The 25,047-nt window shown below is 58.0% G+C and overlaps 1 protein-coding gene across 15 annotated transcripts in view; it reads left to right on the top strand.

The window, feature by feature from the left end:
• The first annotated feature begins 1,350 nt into the window (after nt 1-1,350).
• Nucleotides 1,351-25,047, top strand: part of MYO18A (myosin XVIIIA) — a 96,510-nt gene continuing 72,813 nt past the window's right edge. For 11 of the 15 annotated variants that reach the window (XM_051825394.2, XM_051825393.2, XM_051825385.2 and 8 more), the window contains exons 1-2: nt 1,351-1,495; nt 13,981-15,060. In XM_051825394.2, coding sequence (XP_051681354.2) covers nt 14,062-15,060 — 999 coding nt within the window. In that variant the 5' untranslated portion in view covers nt 1,351-1,495; nt 13,981-14,061. Of the gene's footprint in view, nt 1,496-2,256; nt 2,402-7,390; nt 7,457-9,883; nt 10,010-13,980; nt 15,061-25,047 lie in introns of those variants that run through there. The other 4 variants (XM_051825380.2, XM_051825378.2, XM_070061145.1 and 1 more) reach the window with 4 other exon arrangements.

Below are 25,047 nucleotides of genomic sequence, written 5' to 3'. Positions count from 1 at the left end.
AGATTTTTATGAACCGCCCGGAGTAGCAGAATATTTGACAGAACTGGGATTTGAACCCAGGCAGCCTGGCTCCAGAGTCAATATACTCAATCCACGTTTGTAATAGTATCTCCCTCACAGGTGTGTTGTAAGGAACAGAGACGGTGTCTGGCACATAGTAGGTGCTCAGGAAGCAGTGGTGACGGTCATTACCCTGCCTGGCCCTCCAAGGCTCTGCTCAGCGCGGTGTCCATCACAGCACCTGTGTCACCACCTGTGACAGCCTGCTGCCTTCACCTGTCACAGCTCCCCCCCCTCCCCGCTCCCCATGTGAGTTCTCTGGGGACAGGACCCACGTGGGTTTCTTCCGGCATCACCCCAAGTGCCTGGGGCTGCACTTGGCACTTGGCAGCTTATCAGTAAAAGTTTGCTGAGTTTGAGTAGCACGGTAGTCCTTCATCCAAAATGCACACGGCGCCGCGTGGTTCCCAGGAGTTCCCTGGTTCTTACTCAGCTCTTTGCTCCTGTGCTGCCTCACCCAGCCTTCCCTGGTCTGTCGGGTTGGGCCACCCTTGCCTGGAGAAGTTTCCATTCGGTCTGTGAAGGGACGCAGCTGCTCCTGTCTGCTACACCCTTTCTCCTCTACCTCTCCACCTGGCTTCTCCCCCATTCTGGAGTATTCCACTCCACCCCAGACACTGCCTGGAGACCTGTCTGCTTCTCTGTCTCTCCCCGCCACCCGGCCCCAGCTCAGGACTTAGCACCTGTCTAGGAAGCCTGGTTTCTCAGTACCCCTTGGCATCTCCCAAGAGGTCTAAAATCTCTTCTTGCTCCGAGAGGGACTTCATTCGGAAGAGCTGGTGAAGACTGTTGATCTTGGCATTGCCGGGCTTCTTCAGGAAGTGAGTGCGTTGATAGCCATGACCCCTGGGTCCTGGTACACCTCTTGAGCAGCTCCACACCAAGCAGAGCTCTCTCAGACCAGGCCACCCCGAGCCCGATCCCATCTTGGGGAGTTTGTCTTGGCAGGGTTCCCTGGACAGGGCAGGCAGTACCTGCTCTGGACTGAGCCCACTGACAGTGTAGGGAAGGCAGCTGTGTGTGCCCCTGCAGAGCCACCTGGGAAGCAGCTGGCTCTGGACAAAACTGTCCTGGGTACAGCCAGCAGGGTCCCTGGACATGTCCAGCAGCCTCCAGGCCCAAACGCACATCAGACCCTCTGGGCGGAGCCTTTCGCACACAGCGAGAGGAGCCTGGGAGCCCACTGTGGACGAAGCCTCCCTGGGCGGCTCCGGTGCCCGCTGACCCGCGTCTGGCGGCGCGCCCGCGCGCTGCCCAGGCCTGCCGGGCGTTTATCCCCGCAGCCGCCAGCAGGGAGCTCCCTTTCGGCTCCGCTCGCGCGGTCGCGGGGGGCGGCGCTGCGCTGCGCCGCGCCGCGCTCCAGCCCCGACCGGGCCGGGGTCGCTGGATGCCGCGTCTCCGCTGCTGCTGCCTGCCCGGCGGGCTCCGGCGGCCGGTGAGTGCGGGGCGGCGGGGGCGGTCGCTCGATGGTGGGCCCTGCCGGGTGGGGCGGCGGGGTGAGCTCCAGCCCGGCAGGCGGACGGGCGGACGGGCGGGCAGGCGGGCGGCGGGGCCCGCCGGCTCCTCCTCCCGCGGCCGCTGGAAGCAGCGGCCCGGACTCCCGGCTCCCGTCCCTGGTGGCGCCGCAGAGCTCGACGCCTGAGGGTGGGGGCCGACCCGAAGGGGCAGCGAGGGCAGCGCTGGCCCCCTTTGGCCAGCATGGGGGACGCGGGGCAGCAGGACAGGGTGGCCTTCAGTTTGGGGGTGGGGGGATTTGAGGCTTGGAGGAACCCAGGTGGCCCAGAGCTACGGGGTGGAGGGAGCCACCTCAGGGGTGGGGGCTTCCCAGGGCCAGGCCCGGGACTCCCAGATACAGCGGTCGAGCGAGGCGCTGAGGAAGGCAGTGGGGAAGGCGAGCACCTCCACAGAGCCCTTTATCCCTCCCAGTGGCCTTCACCCTTTCACTGCCAGGCCGCCAGCGGGCTCCGCTCAAAGGAGCAGCTGCTAGACAGCTGGCAAAACAATGGAGACCCCGCTTCCCGGCCCCCTCCTCTGGGGGCAGATGATGGGGGCGGGGTGGGCGAACGGCAGGCCTGGGAGCTTAGGAGCGCAGGCGCTCCCCTGGGGCCGGCTGCGCACCTCACCTTGCCTGCAGAGGGGTGGGGTGCGTGTGGGAAGGTCGGACCGCCTGCCCTGCCCAGGCCTCTGCGAGAGCGCGCCCTGATGCCCCGCCCTGCGAACCTGTCATGCCAGTTGCTTCGCCAATGGGAAGGGGAGGTAGCAGGGTCAGCCGCCCTGCCCTGCCCGCCGCCGACAACCCCCGTGCCATGGGAGGCGGGCGCGAAGCTTGGTACCAAGGCTGGTGAGGAGTGGGTCATGTCCCTGGGTGAGATAAGGCCCGCAGGGACGCACGCACGGTGGGGCTTTGTGGTGGGGGTAGAGGGGTGTCGCCCAGTTTGAAGGCACATGTGTGCAGCTGATTAGTTGGAAAGGCTGCCGCCCTGTGGGGGCGAAGGTGGAGGTGAAGACAGCCCGTTTGTGGTTTGAGCTGGGACTCATTTTGCCTGGTCACTTGGCCAGTGGGGCATGTGTTTAGCTGTGGGTTCACACTTTGCTGCGAAGCACCCTCCTGGCTGGGGCCTTCCTGCCCACGGTTGGCCCCCTAGCATTGTAGGCTTGGTCCCTTGACCCCACTCCGCCTTGTCGGTGACCTGTAATCCTTTGCTTTGGTTTCATTTTGTCTTCTGGAGTCCCTGATCTGTCTGTGGCTGAGGCGGCTTTGGGCGTGTGAGTGTGTGCGCTGTGCTCTGTGGCCGTGTTGGAAGGGACAGCAGTCACCCTGGCTGAGACTGCTTCAGCAGGACACTGACTCTGGAGGGCATTGAATCAGTGCCTTGCTTTTGCTTACCAGCTCTGGAACCTTTTTCTGGAGCAGGTTGGTGTCCTGTTGTCATGGCAACAGGCCTGGCCTACCATTTCCCACCTCTTTTATTTTATTTTTTGGTTCAGGGGCTACTTTCTATTCGAGGATACTGAAAGTCTTTCTCCTGAGATCTCTGGCTTCCTGAGAAGCCTGGCTGGCTCCTCGTCAGTGGCCTGCCACCTCCTCAGCTTCCCCTCGTCCTTTTGTGATGAGGACTTTCCAGGAAACATCCTCCTGGTTGCTGGACATGACCCGACTGGTTATATATAGCCGTGGGTGGAGGTGTGCTTGTCCATTTGGGGTTGAGGACATAATGGTTGGGGCCTGGATTCTAGGAAGACAATGGCTTTGGGGTAAGCTATTATGAGAGGAAGACTCCCAGGGGATTGAGAAGGGTTGTGGCTAGGGGCGGCGGGTGGGCGTGGGAGGGGTCAGAAGCTGGTGGGCACTTCCTTTGGGAGCTGTGAACTTGGGAGAGTTGATGGCGGCATGCCTGGCAGCTCTGAGGGTCAGGTTTGTTTATTCCCTGCTGCTCTGGTTCAGGTGCCAGGGCACATGCCCAAGGACCTCCTCCAACCCTCACTCTCCCAGAAGACTCCCGGGGATTATGGCCTCCTTGACCACCTGCCTGGGCTGTGCAGCACACTCCTGGATGGTCTGGACAGCCCGCCTGTTGTCTGCCCTACCCCCCACTGGCCCTGCTGGAGGCTGCTCCTTGAGGGGTGCATGTGTCCCCAGAGGTTGGACCTGAAAACTCTGGGGTCTGCTGGGCACAGGTCCACGGAGGTGCACCGGGTGGAGCAGACCTGGGAGTGCACCTGCAGGGGAGGAGCAGGGAGTTCCTGGAGCTCAGCGGGGCTGCTCTGGCTCCTTCAGACCAGACATCCATCCCAGGCAGACCCCTCACCTGGTATGGACACTGCAGACAGGAGCCAGAGCATCCATGTGAACTGGGCCCCTCCCCGGCCTCTCCTGGGTGCGGTGGGGGAAAGCTGGGGGCTCTGGTTCAAAGGTGGTTTTCTTGAGTGAAGGTGCGGGCCCAGCCCACTGTGTGCTGTGACCCACCAGTGCTTGCACAACTCAGGATGCATCTTGGAGTTTGAAGTTCTGCTTTGAGCCAGGCCTGGGGGTTTTATATCTGCCCAGTGCCCCCCACCCCAGCGCCATCTCCCCCTTTATTGAGGTGCCGCTGCCAATTTTTGAGGTAGTCTGATGAGAAGCTGGTGTACAGAGGTGGGCGCTGGCCGGGGGAGGGGGGTTGCCACTCTGCACCCCTCCTCCCCTGCCCTTTGTCTTGGGCTGGGGCCACACAGCACTTTAAGTTGCGGGCTGCTGATTTTACAGGGCCCAAAGCCCCTGCCCTCTTCCAGGTACTTTATCATCATTTACGAGGGATTATTTTTATTATTCTCTGGTTTTTCAGAGATGTAGCAAGAGGGACTCAAGGTCACACAGTGCGAGGGAGGCAGCACGGGATTAGAACCTGTAGTTTGTGGTTGCTCAGAAAACCTCTCAACAGAGGCTTGGGGCCAAGTCAGCTCGCCGGCCCTTGGAGATTTATAGTTGAAATAGCGGAGGCCAGCAGAGGGGACGAGGCGCTCTCAAGGTCACACGGGAGGGGGTGGGGAGAGGTGCGGGAAGCGCGCGCGAGGCGGGCGGCGGCGGCCCGGAGTCACGCCCTGGAAGGCCCGCAGGGGACCTGGCTGGGCTGCTGGCGCCTCTCCCGCGCTGTTTCTCCCGGGACCCGCGGGCTCACCGCGTTCCAGGGGAGACCGTATCGCGGCGAGAGGCGCCGCGGGCCGCACCGGCCGCACGGAGAGGCCGCGGGCCGCCGGACTCGCGGCGCTGCGGCGGGCCGGCCGGCTGCTGTCATGTGAGAGGCGGGCGGTCGGAGCACACCTGGAGCCAGATAAGCTCCGTGTGACCTGGCAGTGAGTCACAGGGCGCTGCGGAGCTCAGCAGAACCGCGGGAGCAGGCTCGGCAGCCGCCGCCCCGGGCTGGGCCAGGCGGGGCCGGGCCAGGCAAGGTGCGGGGGGACCCCCGCAGGCCGCTTCTGCAACCCCCGGTGCCGGGCCGGCGCCGTGCTAGGGCCTCAGGACTGTAGGAAACTGCCACTCTGGGAGGTCAGAGGCCGAGGGAGGGAGGCCGGCCCTCTTGGGAAAGCATTTCCTTTGTATTTATTTATGAGTGTGGTCTGCGGGTGGGGGTGGGGGCCCAGTCCTCCCCCTCCTCCGTCCTGGGATCTGTTTCCTGGAGCTTTTGCTTTGCCTGCTGCAGAGTGACCCATTTAAATCTGTCCCCACTGAAAGCCTCGGGACAACAGTGCCATCAGTTAGCTGAGTCCCCCAAGTCGCTGAAAGTTTCCAGACAGGAAGGCCAGCCTTGAAGTGCCACTCCAGCCCCACTCCCAGCGCCCCACTTCCCAGCCGATGCCAGCGCTGCCTGCTCTCTTGTCAGCACTCTTCCATCTTTCAGCTTTTTCCTTTTTAATCTTTAAAATCACCAAAGACACGTGCTGAGAAACAGCTGAGTCAGTAGGAGGTGTTTTAGGTAGAAAGCTAGGTGTTAGCCCTTTTCCTCCATGCCCCAGAGATAACCAGTCGAGTCCCAGCTGCTCCACTTGCGATCCAGCTCTCTGCTATGGCCTGGGAAGGCAGCAGAAGGTGGCCCAAGGCTTTGGGCCCCTGCACCCACATGGGAGACTCGGAGGAAGCTCCTGGCTCCTGGCTTCGGATTGGCACAGCTCCGGCTGTTGCGGCCAACTGGGGAGTGAACCAGCAGATGGAAGACCTCTCTCTCTGCCTCTCCTTCTCTCTCTGTGTAACTGTGACTTTCAAATAAATAAATAAATCTTTAAAAAAAATCCAAACAATGTATATGTAACCCAGGTTTGCTTTGGTCCTTCTCTAATCCCAATTTCTTCCCAGAGCATCTGTTTTCCTAACCAAATGCAAATGTTGTAGGTGATGTGCATATCCACATGTATACATCGTTTTTTATTTGTTATTTATTTATTTATTTATTTATTTATTTATTTATTTATTTATTTATTTTTTGCCGGGCAGAATTAGACAGTGAGAGAGAAAGACAGAGAGAGAGTTATAGGCAGTGAGAGAGATACAGAGAGAAAGGTCTTCCTTCTGTTGGTTCACTCCCCTAATGGCCGCCACGGCCGGTGCTGCACTGATCCAAAGCCAGGAGCCAGGTGCTTCCTCCTGGTCTCCCATGCGGGTGCAGGGACCCAAGTACTTGGGCCATCCTCAACTGCCCTCCCGGGCCACAGCAGAGAGCTGGACTGGAAGAGGAGCAACCTGGACAAGTACCCGGCGTCCACATGGGATGCTGGCGCTGTAGGCAGAGGATTAGGCAAGTGAGCCACAGCACCGACCTACATAATTTTTTTAATGTTATATACTATCTTGTGACTTTTTTTTTCATTCAACAAGGTAGTATAGAATCTTTCCAGGTCAGTGTATACAAATCTACCTTATTATTTCTTTTTAAAGATTTTATTTATTTGAGAGACAGAGTTAAAGACAGTGAGAGGGAGAGACAGAGAGAAAGGTCTGCCAACTGGTGGGTCACTCCCCAATTGGCTGCAACAGCCAGGGCTGTGCCGATCCGAAGCGAGGAACCAGGAGCTTCTTCCGGGTCTCCCACACAGGTGCGGGGGCCTAAGGACTTGGGCCATTTTCCACTGCTTTCCCAGGCCATAGCAGAGAGCTGGATAGGAAGTGGAGCAGCCAGGACTTGAACTGGCACCCATATGGGATACCGGTACCCACTATGCCACAGCGCTGGCCTCCCAGTTTGTACTTTCACCAACAAGGCAACTCCTTGCTTCCCATTTTCCTAATTTTTGAATGTTATCAACCTGGATAGCTTTTACTAAACTGCCCAGTGAAACACAGTAACTTCTGTTTCACACGTCTGTGAACGCTACTGAGGCCATTGTGTTTCTCCTCCTGTGAATTACCCATCTGCACCCTTGGCAGGAGCTGCATGGGCCTCTGGACCCTGCCAGCGTGTTCCAGCTTGGCCGCATACTCACTGAGTCGTCCTCACTTCTGTGGGCTCTACTTTCAGATATTTTCATCACACCTGTGACTGTGATGCTAATGCTCCTTGTGTGCTCTGTTATCGCCCCTACCATCCCGTGCCCTCGCAGAGTGTGCCTGGTTGCTATTGGCACCATTCTCGAGACCCCCCATGGGCTGGGCATTGTGCGAAAGATGCGCGCACGCGCACACACATTTCATTCCACGCCCACTCCTGATACAGCAGATGCCAATGTGGAAGCAAACAGAGACATTTAGTGACTTGCCCAAGGTTGCATAGCCATGAACTTGGTTTGTTCTCACGTTTGTGGCCTGACGTCTGAGCTCTTTCACTAGGCTTATTTCCCTTTCAATCTTTTCCCTTTGGTAGGTGCTTGAGAGCTACATAATTTCCCCCAACATTTTGTCACAAAGATCTGCAAACATTCGGAAATGGTAAGGAATTTTATGGCTGATATTCCCTACCACATCCTCCTGGATTCTGCAGTTAACATTTTCCTATCCTCACTTTATCATTTATTTAGCTCTTGATCCATCTATCAAGCTAGAACACATCTCAAAGTAAATTACCATCATCAGGACACTTTAGCCCAAATGGTTTAACATTACCTGGAATCCAATATTTGTTTATAGTTTTTTTTTTTTAACTTTTGGATGACTATGTACATACAATGAATGCACAAATCTTATGTGCACCTTTTTTTTAAAAAAAGATTTTAATTGCTTATTTGAGAGGCAGAGTTATAGACAGAAAGAGGGAGAGACAGAGACAAAGGTCTTCCATCTGCTGGTTCACTCCCCTGATGACTGCAACGGCTGGAGTTGGCCTGATCCAAAGAGAGAAGCTAGGAGCTTCTTCCAGATCTCCCAGATGGGTGCAAGGGCCTAAGCACTTGGGCCATCTTCCACTGCTTTTCCAGGCCATAGCGGAGAGCTGGATTGGAACAGGAGCAGCCAGAACAGGAACTTGAGCCCATATGGGATGCCGGTACCACAGGTGGAGGCTTAACCTGCTACCCTACAGTGCTGGCCCTTGCACAATGATTGTTGTAAATCTATTTATTTATTTGAAAGTCAGAGCTACAGAAAAGGAGAGATAAAAAGAGAGATCTTCCATCTGTTGGTTCATTCCTCAGATGGCTGCCAAAGCCAGGAGCCAGGAGCTTCTCCCAGGTGGGTAGCAGGGATCCGTACACTTGGGTCATTGTTGCTTTGCCAGGCAGATTAGCAGGGAGCTGGATCAGAAGTGGACCAGCCGGGACATGAACTGGCACCCATGAGGGTTGCTGGCATTGCTAAACCATGACACGGACCACTCTGTGCACTATTTGATGACAGTTGACGAATGCATGTAGCTGTCAACATACAGGACATGAACAGAATCCCAGATAGTCCCCTCCTCCCCTTCTCAGGTGGGCCTCCCACCCCCTCACCCCCCATCACCTAAAGGGAACTGCTCTTCTGATTTCCTTTCACCTTAGATTAGTTTTGCCTGCGATGGAGCTTCATAGAACCAGAATCACAGCAATATCTGCTTTTTCCCTCGACTTCTTTCCTTTTGCGCTGGCATCATGTTTTTAAGATTGATTGGCTGGCACCGTGGCTCACTAGGCTAATCCTCCGCCTGTGGCGCCAGCACACCGGGTTCTAGTCCCGGTTGGAGCGCCAGATTCTGTCCCGGTTGCCCCTCTTCCAGTCCAGCTCTCTGCTGTGGCCAGGGAGTGCAGTGGAGGATGGCCCAAGTGCTTGGGCCCTGCACCCCATGGGAGACCAGGATAAGTGCCTGGCTTCTGCTGGATCAGTGTGGTGTGCCGGCCATTGGAGGGTGAACCAACGGCAAAAGGAAGACCTTTCTCTCTGTCTCTCTCTCTCACTGTCCACTCTGCCTGTCAAAAAAAAAGAAAGAAAAAAAAGAAAATTGATTGCTGTTGGTGAGTGTATTGGTCATTGTTCCCTGTTTCTTACTGAGTAGTATTCCATGTGTCCATTCTCGTTGCTGACACCTGGACACACATTTGAGTGGAATGTTCCTTGGCTTCAAGATGCTTATAAAGTGATAAAACAACTGAGTTGACAGATTGTACTTAGCTTCCTTTTTAGGGATGAGGGGGTCAAAATAATTTAGGTACTTATCCTAATTTACATGCACATCTTTCCTCCACCTAAAGTTAGGAGAAGCTTCCTGGAGTAGGATGAGGAAAGACAGGCAGAGAAAGAGGTCAGAAGAATCCTCCAGTTACCCTCACTGGCTGAAGAGGGAGGGCGAGGGAGGAAGGGAAGAGGGGAGAAACTGCAGCGTGAGATGGGGAAGGAGGGAGGAGGCGGCGGGGTCAGACCCGCAGGAGACAACTCGAGGACAGAAGGTGCTGGCAAGTCCAAGGTCGACATAAAGATGACGGAGCCTAGCTCTCCAGCACATCCGGGGTTCAGAAGCGCAGGAGCGGCCGTTGCTGTTGCAGCTGCACTGCAGATCTGGGCCTGGGAGGAAAGACTGCAGGCAGCCAGGTCGCTCCAGTGTGTGGCGCAGGAGAGAACCGGTCCACAGCCCAGCCTGGAGACTGTGGGATGGCTCTGCAGAGGGGCTGGCTTGTGAGCTATGCAGAGAACAGTGGCAGGCAGGAGTGGTGAGGGTGGGGCTGACGTAGCCTCAGCTCAGCTTCTGAAGGCCCCAGCGTTGGGATGAGAGGGGTGCCTTTGCAGAAGGTTAATGACTAACCTGTGTCCACAGGAGACTCAGATATGTGGAATCTGAGAGCTAGAAGAAGCCTGGATCATCTCGTTCCGCCTTGAGCAGAGTGTCGGGGTAGGGTCCTCCAGCTTCCCACCTGGGGCGCCCCTGTGCTGCTGCTGTGCCTGTGCGATGGGACATCGAGGCAGGACTGGGGTAAAATGACTCCTCAGGGACTTTTCCAGCCCAGAGATTCTAGAATTCTGGAGACTGCTTTCCGTTGAGACTGCCCAGCTCTCCAGCCCCCCAGCCAGGCTAGGGTAAGGATTGCGGAGGGAGGACTGGGCATCTTGGCAGGACAGTGCTGTGGGGAGCTGGTTCATTCTTCATGGTGGGACTGTGGTGGAGGTGTTCTTGTTTGCCTGCTGGAAGCCCCAAAGGTGGGTTTCTGCCTTTATTTGCCCCAGAGCCACCCCTGGAGCCATCTTCTCAATAAGTCCTTTATGACTGTGTGTAGTGGTAGATGAAGGGGGAGGAGGGTGGTGACCAGCCTGAGATCCCACGTCCTGTTATGTGGCAGGCCTGTGCCTCACTCCTGCTGAATGCCCAGGAGGAGAGGGAGCCCTGAAGAGAAGGTATCACTTGTCAGACTCTGCCCCGCCCCAGTCAGTCCAGACCCAGCTGGGCAAGGCTGCCCTGTGGACCTTTTTTTTTTTTTTTTTTTTTTAAAGATTTACTTATTTATTTGAAAGGCAGAGTTACAGAGGTAGAGATAGAGAGAAAGAGAGAGGTCTTCCATCCGCTGGTTCACCCCCAAGATGGCCACAAAGGCTGGAACTGGGCCGATCTGAAGCCAGGAGCCAGGAGCTTCTTTCAGGTCTCCCTATGGGTTCAGGGGACCAAGGAACTGGGCCATCTTCTACTGGTTCCCCAGGCTATAGCAGAGAGCTGGATCGGAAGTGGAGCAGCCAGGACTCAAACTGACGTCCTTATGGGATGCCGGCACTGCAGGCGGTGGCTTTACCCGCTACACCACAGTGCTGGCCCCTGTGCACCTCTTTTTAATGAATCTTTCTTCACTTTATTTGGAAGGCAGAGAGACAGAGAGTGGCAGAAAGCCGTCTTTGATCCATTGCTTCAGTTCCAAAACACCCACAACAGCCAGGCTACAGCCAGAAGCCTGGAACTTCTACCCAGGTCTCCTATGTAGATAGCAGGGACCCAAGTCTTTGAGCCATCACCTGCTGCCTCCCAGGGTTTACATTAGCAGGTAGCTGGATTAGAAGCAGAGTGGGGGTGGCTGGCGCTGTGGCTCACTTGGTTAATCATCAGCCTGTGGCACCGACATCCCATATGGGCACCAGGTTCTAGTCCCGGTTGCTCCTCTTCCAGTCCAGCTCTCTGCTGTGGCCCAGGAGGGCAGTGGAGGATGGCCCAGGTGCTTGGGCCCTGCACCTGCATGGGAGACCAGGAAGAAGCACCTGGCTCCTGGCTTCGGATCGGCGCAGCACCAACCGTGGTGGTCATTTGGGGGGTGAACCAACGGAAGGAAGACCTTTCTGTCTGAATCTCCCTCTCACTGTCTATAACTCTACCTGTCAAATAAATAAATAAAAAGATTGGAAAAAAAAAAAAGAAGCAGAGGAGGGGCCAGCATTGTCACGTAGCTGGTAAAGCTGTAGCCTGCAGTGCCAGCATCCCATGTGTGCGCCAGCCAGTTCAAGTCCCAGCTGCTCCACTTCCAATCCAGCTCTCTGCTATGGCCTGGAAAAGCAGCGGAAGATGGCCTAAATCCTTGGGCTCCTGCATCCACATGGGAGACCTAGAGGAGGCTCCTGGCTTCTGGCCCCTGGTTTTGGATCGGCACAGCTCCAGCTGTTGTGGCCAGTTGGGGAGTGACCCAGTAGATGGAAGACCTCTCTCTCTCTGCCTCTCCTTCTCTCTCTGTGTAACTCTGACTTTCAAATAAAGAAATAAATATTAAAAAGAAGAAGAAGAAAAGCAGTGGAGGAGCTGGGACTTGAACCAGGCCCTCTGATGTGCATCATGGGCATCCCCAACTGCAGCCTGAGTGTTGGACTAAATGTCTGCCCCGTATGTCCCTTGACTCCCAGCTTTCTGTCTTCCAACTCCCAGGTACTGTGCAGGGAGCATTTAAAATAAAACATTTAGAGAGAACATCATTTTAGCAAGTAGAAACAGGTCAGAGAGGGAAAGGGGTTCTTGCTAGGCCCACGGGGAGCCAGTAACCAGCCCAGATTTCCATCTCTTTGGAGAATTCTCCAGAATTGCACCATCCAGTTTTGTAACCACTGGCCCCTTTGGGTGTGTTGAGTACTTGAACTGTGGTTAGTCTGAATTGAGATGTGCTCTAAGCGTAAAATACACACCAGGTATTAAAGACTTACTATGGAAGAGAGAATGAAAAACATCCCAGTGTTTTTATATGGATTCTATGTCGAGATGACAGTATTTTGGAGTTACTGCATTACACAAATATATAATTAAAGTCAGTGTCACCTGTTTCTTTGTACCTTTTTTTAGCCTGACTGCTGGAAAGCTACAGATTACCTCTGTGACTTGAGTTATGTTTCTTGTGGACGGTGCTGCTTTAGAGAGAAGATGCATGTGTCTGCCAGGAACCACAGGGCTTGGGGTGCTGGGCAAGGCGAGGCAATGAGCCAGTGCACTGAGCCCTTGATGAATTCCTGGGCCTTGTACCTGGATGGTGTGTGTGGGGTCCCTCCCCGGAATGAGGATCCTGGAAGGCCCTGCTTGGGTGTGGGGGTGGGGAACACAAGGCCTGGCAAGAGGCCATTGCTGGAAGCGCTTCTGTTTAGACCCTGTGTCTGGAACTCGGTGTGTGTGGGGGGTGGCTTCGCTGGAGAGAGAAAAAATAATTCCATGTGATTCCTGCTTTGGCGGTGTGGCCTGTGTCTGCTTCTTGGTCCCTGCTGGTCAGAACAAGAAAGGCTCCCGACTCCACCCCGACCAGGGTTTTCTCATTCTTGTCCCCGTATTGGGTGTGATGGGGTGTGGGTAGGTTGGCGCCACAGGTGCCTGTGTCTCGGAGCTGGGATTTTCTCTGCATCGCCACAACTTTCTTCCTGAGGCTATATTTAGGTGTTGGGCGAGGGAAAAGGATGTGAGTTTTTCAGGATCCTGTTTATCCAGCAGACCCCGCCCCGCCCCCACCTCACAGCTGCCTGTCCTGTGTTCAGTCTGGAGCTTCCCCTTCCTTCCCTCCCTGCCCCACTCCGGGCACCCAGGGCCTAGACAGAGCACAGACTTTGCCACCGAAGCTCCGCATTGCCACTGGGCAGCTGGGTGGCCACGGACATGAAGTCTGTTTTCTGAGCTCTGTGTTTCTTGCTTAGAAAATGGAGAGAATTGGGGCCAGCACTGTGGCATAGCGGGTAAAGCCCTGGCCTGCAGTGCCGGCATCCCATAAGGGCGCCGGTTCTAGTCCCGGCTGCTCCTTTTCCGATCCAGCCTTCTGCTGTAGCCTGGGAAAGCAGTGGAAGATGGCCTGAGTCCTTGGCCCCTGCACTCATGTGGGAGACCCGGAAGAAGATCCTGGCCCCTGGCTTTGGATTGGCAAAGCTCTGGCTGTCTCCAGCCATCTGGGGAGTGAACCAGTGGATGGAAGACGTCTTTCTCTCTCTCTCTCTTTCTCTCTCTGCCTCTCTGTAACTCTGTCTTTCAAATAAAATAAATAAATCTTAAAAAAAAAAACAAACAATAGAGGGAATGGTCCTGCCTTGCATGGAGCCTGTGAGGGTCAAATGAGAGCTGTGTGTCCAGTGCCTGGCCTGGGCACTGAGTAAGTGCGGGTTCCTTTGAGGTCTTGTTAGGCAGCGGCTGAGGATGCTGCCCGAGGATTACAGGCTTAGCAGGGGCCCCAGAGCATGTGGTGTCTGTTGCTTCGGGACTGCAGCTGTGGTGGGTGGGTGTGGTGCTGCCTTCTCCCTTCACATCTGAACCTTCAGTCGGGTCCCAGGTTGATGTGACACATCCTCTTGCCAGGAGGCCAGGGGTCTTGAGGCACACCCGAGCCGTGGTCTCTCGGAGCTTAAAGGCGAAGTCAGGCTTGGAAGTCTGGACTTTTACCACTGTGTTCAAACCTCGAGATTCCTTCGTTTGTGAAGTGGGATGATATCAGTACCCACCTGTGGAAATGCTGTGGGGATTTAGTTAGCTGAGCTTTTGTTGTGTGACACTTGCACTCTGGACTGGAGACACAGGCAGTGACTGCTCAAATAACCTTGCTCTGTGTGTGTTTCTGTTGCAGCAGCGAGGTGGGGTACACAGGCCCTGTGGCAAGCACCCATATAGTCCTCTGGGGTGCCACCCCTAAAACAGCACCCTCACCATGTTTAATCTAATGAAGAAAGACAAGGACAAAGATGGCGGGCGGAAGGAGAAGAAAGAGAAGAAGGAGAAGAAGGAGCGCATGTCGGCGGCAGAGCTGCGGAGCCTGGAGGAGATGAGCCTGCGCCGCGGCTTCTTCAACCTGAACCGCTCCTCCAAGCGCGAATCCAGGACGCGCCTGGAGATCTCCAACCCCATCCCCATCAAGGTGGCCAGTGGCTCCGACCTGCACCTCACCGACATCGACTCGGACAGCAACCGGGGCAGCGTCATCCTGGACTCAGGCCACCTGAGCACAGCCAGCTCGAGCGATGACCTCAAGGGGGAGGAAGGCAGCTTCCGGGGCTCTGTGCTGCAGCGGGCGGCCAAGTTCGGCTCGCTGGCCAAGCAGAACTCACAGATGATTGTCAAGCGCTTCTCCTTCTCCCAGCGTAGCCGGGACGAGAGCGCCTCAGAAACCTCCACCCCCTCCGAGCACTCGGCCGCCCCTTCGCCGCAGGTGGAGGCAAGGACGATAGAGGGACAGCTGGTGCAGTACCCGGGCCCAGGCATCCCTCGCCCGGGGCCCCGGACGCGCGTCCCTGAGCTGGTGACTAAAAGGTTCCCAGCCGACCTGCGCCTGCCGCCCGTGGTGCCCCCGCCCGCCCCTGCCCTGCGGGAGCTGGAGCTGCAGCGCAGGCCCACCGGGGACTTCGGCTTCTCGCTGCGCCGCACCACCATGCTGGATCGCGGCCCCGAGGGCCAGGCCTACCGGCGCGTGGTTCACTTCGCTGAGCCCGGTGCGGGCACCAAGGACCTGGCCCTGGGGCTGGTGCCAGGAGATCGGCTGGTGGAGATTAACGGGCACAACGTGGAGAGCAAGTCCAGGGATGAGATTGTGGAGATGATCCGGCAGTCCGGGGACAGCGTGCGGCTCAAGGTGCAGCCCATCCCGGAGCTCAGTGAGCTGAGCCGGAGCTGGCTGCGGAGCGGCGAGGGAGCCCGCAGGGAGCCAGCCGATGTGAGTGTTGCCCTGGGCACCGGGGGTGAGTGGGGGTCAGGAGCGCTGGCAAGTGCCGCTGTGGTACTTAGAGGGTGCTGCGGTCGGAGCCTGGCAGGTGGAGAGCAGGGTGGGGATGCTGTACCGATCCTGGGGCTGTGCCAAGGAGCGAGGAGCGTATCACTCTGCCTTGCTGAGGGACGGGTCCCCCAGAGTCCCCTAAAAGCTCACTGTCCAGTGGAGTTCTCACCGCCCAGCCGGGCCCGTGGTTTGCTGTTGGCTTTCTGTGTTGTGGGTGTCAGGGTGACTTGATGGATGGAAGCAGGCGTGATGTTTTTCTCCAGCGTCCAGGGTGAGGCCAGCTTCTGGCTGGACTTCAGCTGCACCTGGGAGCCTTCTGGAGGGGTCTGACGCGGGTTGGCGATTGTGGGCAGAATGTTCAGCTTCGTGATACCGAGAGCAAGGCGGCGGGCTTGGGCACTGTGTTTCCTAACCCTAAGTGGGGCTATGTAGGCTAACATGTGCCACTTCTGGCCACAAGGGACACTCTGGACACCAGAATACAGGACTGCCATGTTGTTCAGGTCTTGGAGGTGAAAAAAAGGGCACACGATTTCAAATCAGGGCTGTCACAAGCGTCTGGGACGCCCAGGGAGACGGCTCCCTCGTGAGTGAGGTCGTAGAGATGGCAGGGGCTGACCGTGGAGGGCCGTGGACATCGTGGTTGCCGTTTAGACTTTATTCCAGGGACATGACACCCCTGGAGGGTTTGGCGCAGTGGAGTGTCTGTTCCCGATAGAGGAAAAAGTGCTTGGCTCCTAGCATCCAAATTACAGCTCCCAAAGCAGAGAAACAGAGCCCTGGGAAAGAACAGGGACCAAGCCCACAGGCACAGCGTGACCATTCCTGAGACGCCACCTAGTACCCTGCCCACACAAAACAGCAGTGCAAGGCGGAGAAGCAGGGCCTCTTGGCTAAACTGCCTGTTGAAACACACACATCCAATTTCAAATGCAAGTATCATCTCTGCTCCCGATTCCGGCTTCCCGCTAATGCAGACCCCAGGAGGCAGCAGGTGATGGCTCGGGGAGTTGGGTCCCTGTCACCCACGTGGGATACCTGGGTTGAGTTCCTGGCGCCCAGCTTTGACATGGCCCGATGCAGTCTGCTGCAGGCATTTCGGGGTGTGAACCAGTGGTCGGGAGCTCTTTCTCTCTGCCTCTCGATAACTAAATACATACATTTTCGAAAGCTTTTTTGATTTCAGTTTGGAATGTCCTGCCTGTGATAGTGCAGGAAGGACGAGCTGACCTCTCTGGCCATCCCTTCCTCCTAGCTGTGGACTTTAGACCTGCAGCCTGACTGGGACACAGCCTGGCTAAGATTTCTCGGCACTAAATGACCGGCCAGATGTGTCAAAGCCAGAAACGAAAGGAAGTGCAGAGGAAGCAGGCAGAGTCCGGTCCCAGCTTTCTCCCAGGGAGGGGGAAGTGGGTGCAAGGATGGCCACTCACCCCAGCGGCATGTGGGGCCTCGGGGACTGGGAGTGGCAGGAAGCGCTGGTTTGGGCTCCAGGCCTTCCTTGACCGTGAGGCTAGTTGGGGTTAGGAAGCTTTGCAGGTCAGGGAGTGGTTGTGAGTGGGAGGGAGCTGATGTGGAATCCAAGAAAGGACCTGAATTCATTCATTCCAGAAACACACGTGGAGGGGCCGGCACTGTGGCTCACTTGGTTAATCCTCCACCTGCAGCACCAGTGTGCCATATGGGCGCCGGGTTCTAGTCCTGGTTGCTCCTCTTCCAGTCCAGCTTTCTGCTGTGGCCCGGGAAGGCAGTGGAGGATGGCCCAAGTGCTTGGGCCCCTGTAGCAGCGTGGGAGACCAGGAGGAAGCAACTGGCTCCTGGCTTCAGATTGGCGCAATGTGCCAGCGGTAGCAGCCATTTGGGGAGTGAACCAACGGAAGGAAGACCTTTCTCTCTGTCTCTCTCTGTATAACTCTGTCAAAACCAAACCAAAACAAAACAAAAAAAATTTGAAAAAAAATTTTTAAAAAAGAAACATGTGTGGAGCACCTACTGTGGGTCAGCCACCAGGCTAGGCTGAACCCAGGAGCCATGACTTGGCAGGGGGTGTAGGGGGAAAGAGCTGGGAGGGCAGGTAGGGGAGGTCTTTATCTCTGAACCAGAGATCCTAACCTGTCGCCATGGCTGTCTGCTTTCTCCCAGGCTGGCATTGCTTTTCACAGTTGGAATTTTCTTTGTAAAGAATGATTCCCCTGGGGAGCTTAGTGCAGCTTCCCTGCTGAGCCGCAGCGAGGTCTCTGTGGGGCCTGGCATCCCAGCTGCTGTTGGCGCTTCCTCATTACAGCCCTGATATCTCACATTTCCTTTCCCAGCTCAGGGCTGGAGAGGTGGGTGGTGGGCTGGAGAGGCCTGGTAGGTTCCCTGTAACACCTGCTACCTGACATGCTGGCTCACTCTGGCCCCCAGGGGACAGGGTCAGCTGGTGCCCAGAGGACTTCTTCCCCAGGTATCAGCCTGGAGATCCTGCAGGGAACACAGTAGAAAACTCCATGCCCCTGCTTGTCCTAGAGCCATCTAGTGGGACAAGAGGCACAGGCTGAGAACAGCCCTGCATCGCCCCCGCCCCCAGGGTAGATGGTGGGTGGGGACTCGTGCCACCAGCAGAGGGGGCAGGGTGAGCCCAGCTTCTCCAGCTTCCTGGGCCAGGTCCCGGGAGTTGGTGTGGGAGTGCTGCAGCCGGCTCTGCGGCCCTCAGCCTCCATCTCCTCCTCTTCCTCGCACTCCTACTCCTGCTTCTTTTCTTGGCTTCACTTCTGCTCCCAGTTCTGGACCAAGACAAGTGTCTTTCTGCCTCCTCCAGGCTGCTGGGCACGGTCCCCTGTTGACAGTAGCTCCACAGGGACAGCTCCTGGCGGCCACCCTGACCGTCAGGCCATCCATCAACTGTGTCCACACACTGCTTGTCCCCAGGGAGCTCCATAGGACTGACTAGCCATCTGTTCTCTTCCTGCACACGGATGGGGGCCAGGGCCTCTGGCTTCCTTCCATGGCCGGCTCAGAAGGCCCGAGGGAGAGACAGCCCTCGGGTTTCCCTCTCACGTGGTGTGGGTCCAGAATGTGGGGCTTGCGCCTCCTTTCTGTGTCCCTATAGCTGCCGGACGAGGCTACGTCAGGAGTAGGGGTGAGCCACAGCGGTTGGATAGACGGGCCTGGCAGGTCCTCCAGCAGGCTTGAGAGAAGCATCTCTTTTTTTCTGCCAGTCACCCTTGCAGCCACCTCCCTGTGACGCAAGCACTTGCTGTGCACCTGCTGTGTGCCAGGTCCTAGGGTCTGGCAATGAGCAGAACTCGGAGTTGGGGGAGAGGTGGTCAAGTAGCAGGCAACAACAGTGCATTTGAGCAACTCAGTGGCGGGGCCAGTCCAGGGCTCCAGGCGACACAGAAGAGGGGCTTCCAGGAAGGGGTGGGCCAGCAAAAGCTGACAACTGGGTAGGAGACGAGTGGCTGGGAGGCAGGAGGAAGGGAAAGCTTCTAAGAGACACAGGCCTAGAGGCAGGAGAGAGAAGGGCACATTAGTGGCACAGTAGGTTGGGCAGCTTGCTACACTTGGGTTCCCTATCATGTACTTTTTCCAGTTGGGACTGGAAACTGCTCCGCTTCCAATCTAGCTTCCTGCTAATGCACCTGGGAAGGCAGTGGAGGACGGCCCAAGTACCTGGGCCTTTGACATCTGTGTGGGAGACCCAGGTGGAGTTCTTGGGTTCTGGCTTTTGCCTAGCCCAGACCTAGCTTTTGTGGCTGTTTGGAGAATGAACTAGAAGTAGGAAGATTCTCTCTCTCTCTCTCTCTCTCGCTCTCTCTCTCTCTGTGTGTGTGTGTGTGTGTGTCTTTCCCTCTCTGCCTTTCAAATAAATATTTAAAGTGGGGGGGAGGCGATGCAGGGGCCAGGCCACTCAGGCAGTGGGAACTTGGACTAAGGGCAAGGAATCCCTTGAATCTGGGAATGACTGAAACAGATCATAGAAATCTCTCTGGCCGCTTATGGAGAGTGCTTTAGGGTACAGCAAGGGTAGCTATGGGGAGAGGAGCAAGGTGGCTTGTGCCAGGACTCGGATGGAGGCCTGAACTTGGTAGAATCCGTGAGCCTGGAGTCCCGGAGCTGGCTGACTGGTGTGGGAGCCGAGGGAGAGGAGGGACCCAGCGTGGCTGCCAGGCTTGGGGGAGAGGCTTTGTTCTTCCCTTTTTTTGGCGGTGGTGGTAGGGGGATTCTGTATTTGGATCAGTTGCTAAAGGTCCAGGGTTTCCTGAGTCTGAGGAAGAGAGGGAGGTGTTGGTGAAGACCAGGATCTGAAAACGCTGGCTGGGTCCAAGATACTCCCCACCCCCGGCTCTAGGAGGCGGGCTGGGCGGGTTGAGGCCTGGTGCGGAGGTCCCCGTGGCTGCGATCACAGGAGTCTGAACAGGTACCGGTATGGGGCAGGAAGGAGGCGCACAATGGGCTAGGAGGGAGGAAGCGGCCGTTCTGCCTCAGGGGCGGGGAGGCAGGAGGAGGCTCCTCGGGAGGTGACCCTGGGCTCTGCCAAGTGGACCTGTTTCCTCCCTGAGCTGGAGAAGGATTCATCCCGGCCCACGCCAGTTATCTCTGGGGCTCAGTGGAGACTTGGTTTTATCCTGTGTGCTGTGCTTTGTGGCTCTTTACACACAACACATGTGTGCGTGGTGAGCTCTCCAAGACCTTGGCAGGCCTAAGTGTTCAGGCTCACTGGTTCCCTTCCCTCTGCCCTGTCGCTAAAGCCAGCTGGGCAGGTGATTTTGCAAGTGTCCCCTGTTCTGGGTCCTGCCCGGGGTGTGTCTGGTGGGACCTCCTGCTGCTTCGGTGGCTCTGTGCTTAAGGACCACAGCTGAGGGAAGAAGAGGTGGACGCTGCGTCCCCATCCTCACCAGCTTTTCAGAGCCCAGCTTCTCAAGCTGCCGGTCTGGCCACCGTGGCCCTGCAGGGGACTGCCTGCGTGGGGGCAGGAGAGCCCCCTTTGCTGTGGCAGCCCTGGACCCCTGGAGGAAAACGCTATGAGCCTGGGCCACCTTGTCCCTAGTGTTGTGGCTGCCGTCCAGAGTGGGGACCGGAAGCTGAGCTGCTGCAGGCCTGCCGGGCTGGGGCGTGCGCGCTGGGCTTCTGGCAGTGGTGGCGTAGCTGGGGGCGGCCTGGGCTCGGTGTTCTAGAATGCTTCTGTTCCTAATTTTACTCCAAATGATCCTCGGAGGGGTTTTGGGTTTGTTTTTTGTTTTTGTTGTAAGCAGGAAATTTTTGCTTCATTTTATGCCAAAGCTTCAGGCACCTCTGGCTTCAGAGAGTCTGGCCGCACGAGAGCCCTGGCTGGGGGCTGGGCATGGAACTCTAACTCAGTCCTTGTGATGATGAGGGGTCTGTGGGGAGGGGTCCAGAGTGGGAAAGGTCCTTGGAAGCATTTTGGGGGGGTTCTCTGTCCTGCATGAGTGGGGCACACGGGGCTGGCAGGTAGAGCGATGGATAATGTCATTTGTCTTCTCCCAGGCCCCCCCCTCATGGCCCTGGAAGCCCCATTCTGCCTTCTGCCCTGGGAGAAGCTGGGCGAACTGCAGTCCGAAGTGCCCTGGCCACCCAGCCGTGGGTGGTGGGCACAGTGCCCAAGCCACATGGAGCTGGGTGAGGGCACATGTCATGGTCATTGGCTTGTTTTGCACAGGCAGCTTGGAGGCAGGGTCTCAGAGGTGGCCTGCCCTGGCAGGAGCCCCCCCCTCCAGGCTGTCCCCGCTGTCCCTGCACCCTTGGCCACCCTGCCCTTTGCTCCCTTCTAACCTCTCTTATTTACATTGAAACGGTTCTGGGAAGTACCAGATAGGCAAACACCCTGACTGGGGGTGGGTGCCTGGAGTGGGGTGAAGTGGGGTGGGTGGCGGGTGGGAACACAAGTATTTTAAAAATGCTGCAAATCTCTACAGCGCTTCCCAGAAGCCACAAGCACGCGCTCTGCCTGCCAGCAGGGCTCCCGCCACCCCGCTGCACTAAGCTGCTGGATTCTCCTCCCTGCAGCCTGGGGTGGAGCGCAGCATCTTGGGAGGGGGGGCGGGGGGCGGGGAGCAGTGGGACTGGTGACCCAGATGAGGTGGGGGCTCCCCTGCCGCCTGCAGGCTGCCTGGCGCCTGCATTGTCAGTCCTGCACAGCAGGCACCAATGTGCCCCAGGCATCTGGCAGCACTGTGGGTGCCCACCACGCCAGATGGGCACTGTGAAGGAGTGGCGTTTGCACCCCCTGCCGTGCAGCTTTGGGGGGCGGGCAGCCATCCACAGGGTGTTTGGCAGCGGCTCCTGTCCTCAGCACAGGGGACGGTGTCAGCAAGATTGTGATTTTTTTTTTTTATTGTTGGCCCCAGCTGGTTGGGAAACTTTCCTTAGACCTGGGCCGTCACTCTGGTCCCTTCCTGTCCCCCCCTGCGCTGCTTGCAGTCAGAGGCTGTGGTGTTGCCCTGGCACAGGCTCGCTCGGGCCCGGGAGGCGCGGAGGGTGCTGGCGCAGCCTTCTCACAAGCAGCCTGGACTTGTGAGGTCCCGTTGAGCCTGAGAAGGAATAGGGGGTGAGGAGCTGGCTGGCGCTTGCCCCCGTGTTAGGCAGCGTTCTGATGTTTGCTTGCTGAGTCCCCCAGCCACGCACTGAAGTAGGCATTACCTTGCTGGCTGTTTCCCAGGTGAGGAGGGCATGATGAAGGTGGCAGGAGGACAGGCTGAGGGTAATCCGGCTGCAGGAGCACCCTCAGCCCTGAAGGGACACGCGGGGCTGGGACCCAGGCTGGCCTGCTGGGTAGGAGAGAGGAGGCAGGGTCAGGACAGCCCTGTGAACCCCCATCAGGAGTCAGGAGGCCTTTCCCGCCAGGCAAATGGGAGGCGGGAGGGCGGAGCCCTCTGGATGGTGCCGGCGCTCAGTGCTCCAGAGGCTCAGCCGGAGCAGGAGCCGGAGAGCCCGAGTGGCAGCAGGCAGACTCAGTCTGGTGGGAGCGGAGGAAGGCGAGGGAAGCCCTAGCGAGGGAGGAGCACCTGCCCCGGCAGCATCCAGGTGCGGTCCCCACAGGGTGGAGGAGGGATGCCCTGTTGCCCCTGACTCATCTGGGCTGAGAGGCAAGGACTTTGCCCCTCTCGCCTCTTTTGGCCCTCGCTGATCTCTGTGGCACTTGCGGCGGCCAGGCCCCACCCAGCTGGGGGTCACCTCTGACCCAGGACAGGCTCCTCCGCATGGCACAGGTCTGTGCACTGTGGTTTCCCCTCTGTGCATGCGAGGTCAGAGACGGGGACTGTAGCCCAGCAGAGGGCCTAGCGGGCGGTGGGTTCTCTCTCTCTCCCCGCCGTGCCGTTCTCTGTCTGAGCTGCTCTGCCCTGCCTGGCGTGGACGCCCACATACCTTGGCCCCAGTTTGCCTGGCACTTCCTCTGGGCACCCTTGCCTGGCCCTCCCACTGCGCACCGCACCCTCTCCTCGGGATTATAGTTATCCAGTGACTTCAGCAGCGCTGCAGCCTGAGAGCTGTGGGTATCTGTTGAAGGAGTGAGGGCCGTTTCCTGTCCTCTGCCTGGTCCACCTCGCTTAGCTCAGTGTTGGCTCCTGGCCTCGGTCCCTTGTCTGTAGGACATGACCACGTCCTGCGCCCACCCACAGACTCTGTTTCCTGTGTGCCTGAGAATGGCATCCCACAGGCGTGGACAAGAGATGGGTCCTGTATGCATCCATGGGCCTGGGGAAGAGGGGTCGCAGGGGCAGCCTGCCCTCTTCCCTGCACGGGAGCCCCAGCAGGGGCGCCAGGCTAGGATGAGAAGGAGACCCAGGGTTCTGTGGGAGCCACAGCGTCCAGCTGCAGGTCTCCGAGGGGCGGGAGTGTAGCCGGCAGGGGGCAAGGCTCTTTCTTCCCTTGGGCCAAGTTCCCAGGGCTGCCTGCCTGCTGGGTTGTCAGCAGCCTGGGGATCTGCATAGCAACTGCTGTCCTGGGTCAGAATGACAGATCCCAGCTGAAGCCCGGGGACAGCTCCCACGGGCAGGGGCTCCCTGTGAGGGCAGGGGCGTGGCTGGGGCAGCCCCAGCTTCCCTTCTAGGGGGCTCACCCCCATTGCAGTCCCCTACAGGAGACACAGCATCTGCCTCCCTGGGGGACCAGGTTGAGAGGGAGCTGGACTTGTGGCACAGCAGGACTCAGGAGAGGCAGTGGGAGGAGGCCTGGGACGGCAGAGACGCCGCCTGGGTGAGGAGAGCACCAGGCTCGCCAGGCCCACGAGGCCTCACTTCCTCCAGCCCCATATGAGTCAGGAAGGGAGCGCCTTGGATTCCATCCTCAGGTGGGGCCGGGTCTGCCAGAAGCAGGTTCTGGGGCCTACAGGGGCCCCTCAGCCTTGGCGGGAAGTGGCACTGCTGAATTTGTCCCCCATAACCATCCTCTGCTCTGTGGTCCCCACAGCGCCTCTGGGGCCTGCTTCCCCCGTCGTGACCTTTTTGGTCCCCGTGCCCTTTGCCCCCTGATGTCCTTTCTGCTGGCCCCTCCTCCTTCCCATTTCTGCAAGGAGCTGACTCACTTCCTCCTCTCTCCCCAGCTTCTCTCTCTGCCAGGCCCTGTGGCGAGCAGGGGACACACAGGGAGGAGGTTTCTCCCAGGGCACCTCCCCTGCCCTCTTCTCTGGCAGTAGGACAGGGAGGTGCCCCTGGCTCTGGAAAGAGGGCTGAGCGTAAGCGGGGGAGGAGGGCCAGGTGTGGAGTCTGGGCACAGCTGGGCGAATGTTGGGGGGGGCCTCGCTCCGCACCTGCTCCGTGCCTCCTTGTGGGCTTGGTCCCATGCAGGAGAAAGGCTGAGATGCTGTCCCTGGGATCAAGAGGCCTGTGCTGGAGCAGAAGATGTCTGTGAACAGATTAGTCCCAGCCCCGGGTGGCACGAGCTGGTGGCCAGCAGCGTGCACCTGCGAGGGCTCCCTGGGGCCCCCAGTTTCATGCCTCGAGGGAGTGAGGATCTGGAGAGTCCAGTGGAAATGTCCAGGGACAAGGCAGAAGGAAGGGCCTGATACTGTGTCCCGCGTGGCTTCTTCTGCTGGGGGCCCTGCCTCCTGCTCCTCCAAGCCCCGCCTCCATCGCTGGTGGACCGGTTTGGTGGTGGGGCTGACGGCAGAAGCCCTGGCATCGGCTGCCTCGCCCTCCCCGGAGCTGCCCGGGCTGGCAGCCTGTGTGCCTGGCGCTCCAGGCTCCGGGGGGACTGGCCTGTGCTGAGCCTGGCACAGCCTTGCACCCTCCTCAGCAGGCATGTAGGTCGCCCCGAGGACCCAGACACAGCGTGAGGGCGAGTCTCCCGCACTTGGCCACAAGTCAAGATCAATAGAGGCCAGAGCGAAACTGGGCCCACAGCCTGAGAAGCTGGGGACCGCTGTGGTCTAACTTCCTGGAATCCAGTGACCCGCAAACATCCCTGTGCCCGAGCCCTTGGCTCTGCCCAGTAGAGACCCCATGCACTTTGGCCTGGGAGTGTGGCCTCAGGATTTCTGCACAGTGACAGGAGTTTCTGGTTTAGGTGAGGTTGGGGACAGGAGATAGAAGCCAGGGATGCTGGCGCGGCTCAATAGGCTAATCCTCCGCCTGAGGCACCGGCACACCGGGTTCTAGTCCCGGTCGGGGCGCCAGACTCTGTCTGGGTTGCTCCTCTTCCTGTCCAGCTCTCTGCTTTGGCCTGGGAAGGCAGTGGAGGATGGCCCAAGTGTTTGGGCCCTGCACCCACATGGGAGACCAGGAGGAAGCACTTGGCTCCTGGCTTCAGATCAGTGCGGTGCGCCGGCCGCAGCGGCCATTGAGGGGTGAACCAACGGAAAAGGAAGACCTTTCTCTCTGTCCCTCTCTCTCACTGTCCACTCTGCCTGTTAAAAAGAAAGCAGGGATGAGGCTGCAGCTTAGAGAAGGTGAGGGGTGCTAACCTGACTCCCCCGCCCCCAATGCC

This window comes from Oryctolagus cuniculus, chromosome 17 (assembly GCF_964237555.1).
Source record: "Oryctolagus cuniculus chromosome 17, mOryCun1.1, whole genome shotgun sequence".
Lineage (NCBI taxonomy): Eukaryota > Metazoa > Chordata > Mammalia > Lagomorpha > Leporidae > Oryctolagus > Oryctolagus cuniculus.
The sequence above is the reverse complement of the archived record's forward strand: the minus strand, read 5'-3'. Positions and strand labels throughout refer to the sequence as shown.